Here is a 10581-nt window from a genome sequence, read left to right as displayed (position 1 = left end):
GTGTGTCTGAAAACAGGGACAGTGTACTCATATCAATAAATCTTTAAAATAAATAAATAAATGAATGAATAAATCAATCTTTTAAAAAGATTAGAGTTAAAACACTGATGAAAAAGAAGGGGATTTGTCTTAGAATCACATTATTTGTATGAAGTAAAAGATAACTTTTTTATAAAATTTATTTTTTAAGTTTTGTGTGTGTGTGTGTCTGTGTGTGTGTATATGTCTGTGTGTGTATATGTCTGTGTGTGTGTGTGTCTGTGTGTGTGTGTGTCTTTTGTACAAATTCTTGGATGAGGTTGTAGGTAACTGTGGAGGCCACAGTCAGAGTCTGGACCTGGAGTTACAGATGGTTGTAAGAAACCCTTCCAGGAATTGAATTCTGGTCCTCTGTTAGAGCAGTGTGTGGTCTTAACTGCTGAGTCAACTCTCCAACCCTGAGATGTGTGTGTGTGTGTGTGTGTGTGTGTGTGTATGTGTGTTACATATTCATGTGTATTATAGATGTGTGTTACATGTGTGTTCCTGTGTTATATATGTGTCTGTGTGCTACATGTATAACACCTGTGTTTCTGTTATATACGTGTGTATGTTATAGGGTTGTGTGTGTCTGTGTTACATGTGTGTGTCTGTGTTACATGTGTATTATATATGTATATTATATGTGTTACATGTGTGTTATAAATGTGTATGGTGTGTGTGTGTGTGTATCACACGATGTAATGATACTTGCATGAGTTCAAATACCTCCCAACATTCTGGGTTTTCCACAGCTGTGACCCCCACACATAGTAAAACCCCATATTTTGCCCTTCATTCACTCAACACTTGCTTTTGCACGCCCTTTGCTCTAACACAAACCTACTGAACAGTTACGATATGATATAATCCCTGAGGAGGTAGCAGTCATGGAGACAGACCACGACCTCAACTTTATGGAGCACCCACAGAAAAGACCAGCAGCAAACCCTTGCAGATCGGTATGCACGCTACCTCACTCTGCATTGTGGGTCTTTGCAGGGAAAACTGGGCAGTGGTCTGGCCCATGGCTGTGGGTGGGGAAGGGGCACTAGAGGAAAAGATTTAGTCAGAGTAGCCCTCCTCTGAGAAGCTGAGGTCTGGCAGGTGAGAACAAAAGTGTATGGTTCTAGGAGTAAGCAAGAGGGCAGCCCGGACAAAGATCTTGGGCTTAGAGGAAATCTGACAAATTAGTGGAGAAGAAAAACTTCCAGAATGAGCTAAATGCAGATCTAAGAGATGACTGACAGGCAGAAGCCGGGGTGGTGCATGGGAAGGCCCTGCAAGGTCTTACAAAGAGTATCAGGTGTGTCCAGAAAAGTACAGGAGGAAGATCCTACACTGAACTTCGCATCTCTAGTCTCTGTTTTTTAAAGAGGCAGATTCTTCAAGAGTCCTTTGAACACAGCCACCTGTCAGCATCCCTGGGGGTTTGGTGCCAGGCTCCCTTTACATCAAATGGTGCAGTGTTTTCAAATAATCTATGCACACCCTTCTGTATATTGACATGTTCTCCGCATGACTTGTAACACCTAACGCAGCGTAAATTCCATGTGATAATTGGTAAACTGCATTGCTTTAAAAAAAAAACACACAAGAAAGCTTACACACACTCAATACAGGCACATTGGCTTGCTTGTTTGTTTCATGAATATTTTCCATTCAAGTGGGGTTGAACCCTGAAATGTGTCATCTGTGGATAAAGAGGTCTGTGGGCCTCTCCTTTGCATGAAACATGGACTCTCACATACCTGGAATCCTATTGAGCGTCACCCAGAAATGCTCATCGGGGCTGAAAGTATCTTTAGACCAATGGAGCAAATCAACGGCCCGTGGGTCATGGAGAACAAAGTTAGCAAACTCTCTGGACAGGGCGACATAGGCGGAGCCGAAATAAATGGTGAGGTTGTGGGGAGGTGGCGGCTTCAGAGCGGTGGTTCTGATCACGTAGGAAAACTCTTTGCTTAGGTGTTCGCGGTGGACGTACCTAGTCCGTCCAATCGCGTGAGCGGGAGGCAGCACCCCTGGAGTGAGATTTTTCCCCTTAAGTCCCTTCAGGTACTGAACTATCTCTTTGTTGGTTTTCAGGGGGAAGTCTTGTCCGCAGGTGTTGATGGCGTACTTCCAGGGGACCTCGGAGGTGGACAGATCTCTGATGCAGTTCAGGTCAGCCTGGAGGCGGGAGATCCCACCGTAGACCACTGGTTCCATCTTAGAAGCCAGAAAGGCATTGGGGAAGCAGTTCACTAACTGTTCCACGGCACCTTTGAATTCAGCTGTTGCCTTTTCGTCCACGTGAACACAGTAGACGTTCTGAGGCATGAAGATAGCCCTGAACAGCCTTGCAAAGGTGTCAAAATTGTGATGGATGACCATGACATACGCCAAAGGAAATTCGACCTCTTCCTGAGATAAAGGGGCTGTGATATAGTGGCTTTGGGTCACATATTCGGTGCAAGAAGGCTTCTCGTGCATCATTAGTTTGTTTCTCCACAGGAACGGGTTTTTCCCGTTGATGAAGGATGTGCACACCTGAGCCAGCATCGCGGAGTCTGAGATGTTCAGCTTCTGGTAGCTTTGATCTCCCCCAAAACTTAACACGTAGAGCACAATAAAGACGATGACAGTAGTCACAGACACTATGAAGAAGTGACGCATGGACGGAGGCATGCCTCAAAGAGGGTCTCGATGTTCCAAGTCCGTCAAGCTTGGCAAATCCCTCCCCAGACTTAGGTTTTCCTGGGAGCTCTCGCTGTGGTACATACTCCAGTCACTGTGAATTCCGGTCGTTTCATCTCCCGGAGCCCAGCAGCTGGCTCTCTCCTGGAGCTGATATTAGAATCTGATCCCGCCTCTCTCAAACCTCCTTTGTCTAAATCCTAGCAGCAGGTTGCCGAAGCCCAGCCTTTTCCTCCTCCTCCGACCTCCCCGTTTGCATCTGCGGGGTTTCACCCCCTCACCCCCACCCTGCTATCTCTTTTTCAGTTGAGTTTCTCACCTCAACTTTCGTTCTTTGCCTTCAGAGGTTTCTCCTAGCTCTTTCTCCTCTTGTTACAATGAGCCCAGCAAAACCCAAAGTGGTTGGGATGAGCCGGGCTCGGCGTACGAAGGGCTTCCTGCCTTCCTCCACTGCCTCTCTTGCCTGCTCTGTTGCCTACTCTCCGCCGTGTGCCAGGTTAACAACCCAGGGGATCTAAAGCAGCCTCGGCTCTGTCAGTTGCTGTTTCGGGAGACTCTACTCGGATGACACAATCTGAAGTAAAAGCACACCTCTTCCATCCCAGCTCCGTTGTAATGTTTGCTGGCCCCACCCCACCAGTTTCCAAAACAAGAGCTCCCAGGAGGAGGAGTTCCGCTCCTAAGGGATCTGACAGGGCAGAGATGGGGGTTAGGGGGGGGAGTGACTTTGACGTGAACCCCCCTCTCCACGTACTCAGGTCGCTGCCACCGTGTTACAGAATGTGCAGGTAGTGAACTGTACCGTCTAATTTGAAAGAGACCGGAAGAGCTTGAATCCCGGCCGCAAAGGACGTTAAAAATCTACATCCAAACAAGGCACATTAAGGATTTAAGCACCCAGGGACCACTCAAAATCTCTCCTATCTCCGTAACTTTATAGTCAAAACAAAACAGGATCTCACCCAGTCAGACTGGCCTAGAACTCACTAAGTAGCAGAAGCTAGAGTTGAGCCCCGCCCCTCTCCCGCCCCCCATCCTCTTGCCTGTGCGTCCCAAGAGCAGGCGCATACTAACACCCTCTTCCCACCACCAACATTCTATGCAGTTTTAAGCGTCCTCTTGACCGCTGGGTTGCCCTTCCCTTTTCCTTCAATGTTTGTCTGCAGTTCACAAGTGAGAGCCTGTACCCTGTGGGTTGACTTCCAGTGGGAAATGAGCTTTCATTCCAGCCTGGGAAGAAAGAGCGTCCTCAGGTACTCAGTCTCCCTTCTGCAAAGTCTAGACTAGCACAGCAGGCAGACCCCTTCCCATGAGTAGGAAGTTGAGAGTCCAAGCACCCAGTCCAATGGCATGGCTTGTCCTGAGCTGGACTTTCATTTCTTCAGCTTTTATTTACATGTTTTGTTTTTCCTGCTCATACCTTATTTTTCTTACCTCTTTCTAAACTCTCCCTGCACCTGCCTCAAACAAACGTTCTGCCCCAGGGTCTATAGGTCAGTTGTCGAAGAAAATGCAACCATTTTTGTAAAGCAGGTCGCTCTCCTTCCAGAATCTTCTTTGGTGTAGGGCAAAGGACAGTTCAATCTCTGGCTTCATCCTTTTTCCAAAAATAACACTGTTAAATATTAGGTTATTACGTCTGCTGTGTCTAAACAACGGAGGGTAATTTTGGCATCGGTAATTTCATTTTGGCAATGTCTTCGGCTTCCAATGAATACTGAAATAGTTGGAGCCTGACAAAGCACTCAGTATACAGATACATAACTTAATTAGGGTAACTGAATCTGTTTACGTGACCCTTTCCAACTGGCCAATAACATGGAGGCTCAGATTTGCACAGGCTGGGGGCTGGGGCAGGGCCCGGGGTGGTGCAGATAAACATTAATGACATTACTTTATTTTGATGTACAGACACTAACTGAAATAAGAATTCCCATAATGCTTCTGAATTCAATCCAGGACTGCCAATGAATGGTGCTGTTTACATATTCACAAATGTAGCTATTGTTCCTCTTTTACCTGCCCTTCAACCAGTTTCCCCAACTCCCAGGTCCTAGATCACAAGTCCCTACAGGAGAATGTTTTACAAAACTGGTTATCATTTTAGAGGATGTCTGTTCCCTGTTACTTCTGCTCAGACTGCAGTCCAGCCATCTTATCCAGAATGGAGACTGTGAGCTTTTTGCGAATGAAACAGGATGCCTCGGCCTTCCCTTCCCTACCTGCCTTTTCCTTCAGTCAAGGACAAAGTTGATACTCGCAGCCCTGGCAACAATGCTCTGAGTCCTCACTTTGGAAGCAATTACTCCTGAACTAGCCAATTAATCAGGCTAGACAAGTCTATCCTTCCCTGGGGCCATCTTAAAGACATTCTCTCTACTGCACACAGAACCCTTTATGTGGTGAACACTATTCAAGACTTCTTTTTGAGGGCTGGGTATTTAGCCCTCAGTGGTAAAGCACTTGTTTAGTACCCATGAGGCCTTGGGTTCAATGTCTAGTACAACAGGGGGGAAAAGATACACACACACACACTGAGAGAGAGTGTGAGAGAGTCATTATGCTATATAGAACACAGTTCCAAAATTTAGAGTACTGTTTATTTTTGTTTATTTGAAACAAAAGAAGACTTAGAACCTAATACAGTTATGTTATCCCAGCACTTTGGAGACTAAAAGCAGGAAACACATTAAGTTCAAGGCCAGCCTGGACAATTTAATGAGACGCTATCTGAAAACAGAAATTAAAATAGAGCTTTAAAAAAGAGAGAGAGAGGGAAATGAAAGCACAATTTAAAAGTTTTTAAATTGGGGCTGGAGAGACGGCTCAGGGGCAGAACATCATGTAGCCTAGCACACATGATGCACGAGGAGGCCCTGTGTTCAATCCTCAGCACTGACAAAAAGAATGAAAAGGAAGAATGGAGAATGGGAAGGCCTGTCCTTCAGACACTCAGTACTTCTGAGGGGGAAAAAAAGCAAGTTAGAGGCAAATCACCAAAAACAAAACAAAACAAAAAAAAACCAAAAAACCGCAAGGACTGAGAGCTGCTGCCCCACCCAGTCAACTGTAAGGGAGGCGGGGAAGACCTGGGTGTTGCTCAAAAGCAAAGCAAACAGTTTGGGCTTAATCCTGTTACTCAGAAGCACACAAAAAGGTCACGTGCAGGAACACCTCCAGGCAAGACAGGGCGACCTCTTCGGTGGAAGCTTTCTGGCTTCCTCCTGCATCTTTCCTCTGCTGAGCTGCAGGCACTGACTAACTCCTCATTATGGTTTCATAATTGGTCTGGGACTTGTTCTTCATCCCCAGTTAATCACTATTCTTTACTCAGGGAAGATTTGGAGAAGGCACAGGTTCATATGGAAACACCAGACAGAAACACTCGATTAGTAAAGCTACATAGTAGCGAAAAAGGTATAGGAGGCTTAGCTGGGTTGGTTGGCTGAAAATGAGTTACATTGAGGGGGGTCAAGTTATCCAGGCACAAAGCCTGACAGAGGAGGGGAACCCAGATGAATGTTTGGGCTTCTCTTTGGAAGGACACTTTTCACCTAGTTTGCTTTAAAGTTTGCTTTCCTTGTGTGGCCATGTCCTTGAGTAGCCCAGGCCAGCAGAGAACTCTCAATGGTCCTGCTGTAGCCTCCCGAGTGCTGGGTTGATAGGCAAGTCCCACCATACTGGGTTTTGCAGTGTGCTTTGTAACGGCAGCTAGTCAAATGACTCAAGGAACTCTCCTTCATTATAAAGTGTAGTGACTTGCTTTTCACTTGGAATTAAGCTGAGAAAGTAAAGGACTTGACGTCCTCAGCTACTCCGCCTGATCAGTTAAATCACGCTATCCCTGGTTGGTTGACGGTTTAGAAATGATACTTTTCTTTCTTTCTTTCTTTCTTTCTTTCTTTCTTTCTTTCTTTCTTTCTTTCTTTCTTTCTTTCTTTTTTTCCGGAGCTGGGGACCGAACCCAGACCTTGCGCTTGCTAGGCAAGCGCTCTACCACTGAGCTAAATCCCCAACCCGAAATGATACTTTTCAATTATGCCTCAAGAGTGATTGATGACCAAGAGGAGGAGGAGGAGGGGGAGGGGGAGGGGGAGGGGAGGGAGAGAGGGAGGAGGAAGAGGAGGAGGTAAAATTGTAAAGCCAGTCTAAAACAATTCTTCCACTACTTACATGTCTTCCAATGGGGTCCTCTAGAGAAAACCTTTCTCTTGGGGCCAATCATCTTGCTATCTATTCCTTTTACATAATTAACAACAAAACAAGTCGCTATCTGATCTGCAGAATCCAAAGCATCATTTGAAATCCTTGTCTCAGTGTGGGTGGGGGCTTATCTGACATGCAGGACTTTAAAGACCCTCATGGTAAGCCTAATGGGTTACCAGTCCATGGCAGCACCTGTGAGCTGCACCTATTGCTGAGGCCAAGGTTGGTCACACAGACTCTTTCTGCCTGCAGGATGGTTTTAAGCAAATACTTGCAAATACACAGTCATAGTGCATCCAGATAAACTCATCTCAAGGTGCGCACAGTGACAGTATTGCATTTAGCAATCAGAAACAAGAAGATCTTGGCTTTGGGGACTTAGAAAATGACAGGGTTTCAGTCTGTAGTCCAGGTTGGTTGACCTGGGGTTCACTTTGAAGCCTGGGCTGATGTTGACTTCTCCTGCTTCAGTCTCGGTAACAGCCTTCAGCTCTAAACCATATCTCAAAATGTAACTTATATTTACTTGTAGAAGTTAATTGTTTAACCTTGGGATGGCAACAGACTCCTTAATTGTGTCTCCGAAACAAGTGCTCTTCCAAAGTGGGTGTGTCTGTAGATCCAAGGTAAGAAGTGAGGAGATCAGTGACTTGACAAAATGTAGCTTACCATCTCACTGCCTGGAATTGGGGTGGAGATGCTAAATACAGGATCAGGATTTCCACCCAGGAGTACAGAAGGTACCAGGGGAGTCCAATGATAGACATTTCAGTCCTAGATAATAATGGTACTGCAGATCCCTGGAGCAAAGTTTGAGAATCCATGGACCAGAGATCAATTTTTTTTTTTACTTCCTCCCTCCCTCAACAGTCCCTCTGGATCTCCTTGACTACCACTGAATAATACACTATAAGGGAAAATGTTTGTAATTTAAAAATGCCACGCAATGTAGGAAAAGTTGTGTAACTAAAATGATGGCTATCCTGAGCAGGCTTTATCATGGAAAATGAATGGGTGGACTGGTTGTCCCAGAGTATCATGTAAGACATCGGTTCTAGGGCATTCTTTGATCTCTACCAGGATACCAAAATCTTGTATGCTCAAATCACTTATGAAAAATGACTTAATATTTGCATATACCCTGTGCATATCCTCATGTATATTTTAAAATCACCTCTAGATGACTTCAAATAATAGTATAATGCAATTGTCCTGTAAGGAGTTGTCATACTTTTTTTTTTTTTTGGTTCTTTTTTTCGGAGCTGGGGACCGAACCCAGGGCCTTGTGCTTCCTAGGTAAGCGCTCTACCACTGAGCTAAATCCCCAGCCCGTTGTCATACTTTATTATGTAGGGAATAATGACAAGAAAAACTCTGTATATGTATATAGTAAAGGTTTTGTAAGACAAGGTCTCTTGGAACCATTGCTGCCCTTGAACTTATTACATAGCTGAGGTTTACCTCGAACCCCTGATCTTCCTGCCCCCACCTTTCTTTTTTTTTAATATTTATTTATTAATTATTTTATAAGTACACTGTTGCTATCTTCAGACACACCAGAAGAGGGCATCGGATCCCCTTACAGATAGTTGTGAGCCACCATGTGGTAGCTGGGATTTGAACTCAGGGCCTCTGGAAGAGTAGTCAGTGCTCTTAACCACTGAGCCATCTCTCCAGCCCCCTGCCCCCACCTTTCAAGAGCTAGGATTAAAAGTGTACACACCGCACCACCCAACTGCCAGATGCAATATTCTTTTGAGAGAATGGTTTCTACCCGAGGATTATTGACTCCATGACTTCAGAGCCATGGTGCGACAGGCCAGCTCTACAAGAAGAACGTGAGGAGCTGAGCATGCAGACATATGGTGGCTGCCACTGAAATGAGAGAAACCCCAGTTAGAAGCCACCCATCACCTGATACGTCTCTGATTACTGTGCTCAGTGATCCGTCTTTCAGAAGACATCGGGAAGGATAACTTAACAAGCATCGTTGTGTGGGGCATCTAGCCTTCTGAATTAGGGGGTTGGACTGGGGGATGGGAGGTGTCTAGGAAAAAAGATTTTAAAAAATAAAGACAAAAAGAGGACTGTTGCTGGAGCTCAGTTGATAGAGTGCTTGCGGAATCTGAAGGAAACACTGGTAATGCAGTCCCTGAATTCTAGCAGTCAGACAATGGAGGCAGGAGGGTCTAAAGTTCAAGGTTATCCTCTCAGCTAGCCTGAGAACCTAAGGTGTGACTCAGGGGACAAAGTGCTTACCACACAGGTATGAGGTCTGCAGGTCAGCTCCCCAGGCTAGCATGAGGAGAGACTGGTAGGCATAGCAGCCTGTCTTTAATTCTAATAATGATTCCAGAGTGTGCCTAGGGGTGAGCTGACTTGCTAGACTGGCTGCGTCTCAGAGCTGCAGGTTCAGAGAGAGCCCCCTCAGCAAATAAAGTAGAAAGTGGCGGATAAAAACCTTTAAGGTCGGGGTTGGGGATTTAGCTCAGTGGTAGAGCACTTGCCTAGCAAGCTCAAGGCCCTGGGTTCGGTCCCCAGCTCCGGGGGGAAAAAAACCCTTTAAGGTCGATGACCTCTGGCCTGTCATATACCCCTACACATGTCAACATGCATACACATGCTTGAACACCACAGACATATGAGTAAGGGGGTGGTTCTGATGCTTTGATTGGGAATCTGTGAGTGAATGCTGAAGGTCCTGTTCCCCAATTGGTTCTTGATCAATCAATAAAGATACCAGCAGCTAATGGTTGGGCGGAAGAGGCAGGACTTTCAGGTTCCCACAGCCAAGCTAGGAGAAGAGAGAGGATTCATCACGCTTCAAGGAAAGAGAGAGAGAGAGAGAGAGAGAGAGAGAGAGAGAGAGAGAGAGAGAGAGAGAGCCCACCAGCCATGTGAGATCTCAGATGGAGTGGTCATTGGCTGCTTCCCCAGCTGGGCCTGGGGTAGCAAGTGAGACATTAGAAATGCAACTAAGCTGAGGGCAGATTTAGGGTGCTGAGGAAGGAATAAAGAGGACACACTGGCCAAGGGAGGCTTAAATGAGCCCAGCCACTGAGCTGTAAGTCAGGTTAAAAATGAGCTAATGTATGTGTGTGTGTGTGTGTGTGTGTGTGTGTTTCATCTGCAGATCCGAGAGAACCAGGGCAGTGGCTGGCTTGGTCCACGCAGAGCTTAAAGCAGGGTAGTAGTAATCAATACAACTCAGAAAAATTGGCAAGGCTGGAGAGATGGCTCAATGGTTAAGAGCATTGACTGCTTTCCCAGAGGTTCTGAGTTCTGGTCCAAGCAACCACATGTTGGCTCACAACCATCTGTAATGGGATCGGATGCCCTCATCTGTTGTGTCTAAAGACAGCTACAGTGTACTCATATAAAGAACAGAAAAGGAAAGTAAAGGGAGGAGTAATGGCAACAATCCAGCAGTTCCCCTCCTAGGAACTTGCTCAGGAGAAAGATACTTATATATCAAAGGACATATAATCCAATAATACCTACAAACTTGTGACTCATATGCTTGACACAAAGTAAAAAAACCAATCAAATGCCTGTAAGTAGTTATTTCACAGTGCATTGCTCAACCTGGACACTGTTGATATCCAAGGTTGAAATGCCTTCCACAGGTCTGTGTGTGCAATGCAGGATGTCCAGCCGATGTCCTATCCTCCATTCTTT

At 45.7% G+C, this 10581-nt stretch overlaps 2 protein-coding genes across 2 annotated transcripts in view; both read right to left on the bottom strand.

Annotated features, from left to right (window-relative positions):
- Nucleotides 1-1761: 1761 nt before the first annotated feature.
- On the bottom strand, nucleotides 1762-2934 carry Gcnt2 (glucosaminyl (N-acetyl) transferase 2 (I blood group)). Its single transcript, XM_032884422.1, has one exon. The coding sequence runs from the start codon at nucleotides 2686-2688 to the stop codon at nucleotides 1762-1764; it is 927 nt and encodes a 308-aa protein (XP_032740313.1). The 5' UTR covers nucleotides 2689-2934.
- Nucleotides 2935-8240: 5306 nt separating this feature from the next.
- Nucleotides 8241-10581, bottom strand: part of LOC116883344 (N-acetyllactosaminide beta-1,6-N-acetylglucosaminyl-transferase-like) — a 29805-nt gene continuing 27464 nt past the window's right edge. Inside the window, exons 2-3 of the mRNA XM_032884420.1 lie at nucleotides 8595-8778; nucleotides 8241-8392 (exon numbers count right to left, since the gene is read on the bottom strand). Coding sequence (XP_032740311.1) covers nucleotides 8729-8778 — 50 coding nt within the window. The 3' untranslated portion in view covers nucleotides 8241-8392; nucleotides 8595-8728. The remainder of the gene's footprint in view (nucleotides 8393-8594; nucleotides 8779-10581) is intronic.

This window comes from Rattus rattus, chromosome 14 (genome assembly GCF_011064425.1).
Source record: "Rattus rattus isolate New Zealand chromosome 14, Rrattus_CSIRO_v1, whole genome shotgun sequence".
Lineage (NCBI taxonomy): Eukaryota > Metazoa > Chordata > Mammalia > Rodentia > Muridae > Rattus > Rattus rattus.
This window is presented reverse-complemented; position numbering and strand designations above follow the sequence as displayed.

Coding starts and splice junctions, on each gene's coding strand:
- Gcnt2 (XM_032884422.1), bottom strand. CDS start 2,688: ATGCCTCCGTCCATGCGTCACTTCTTCATAGTGTCTGTGACTACTGTC.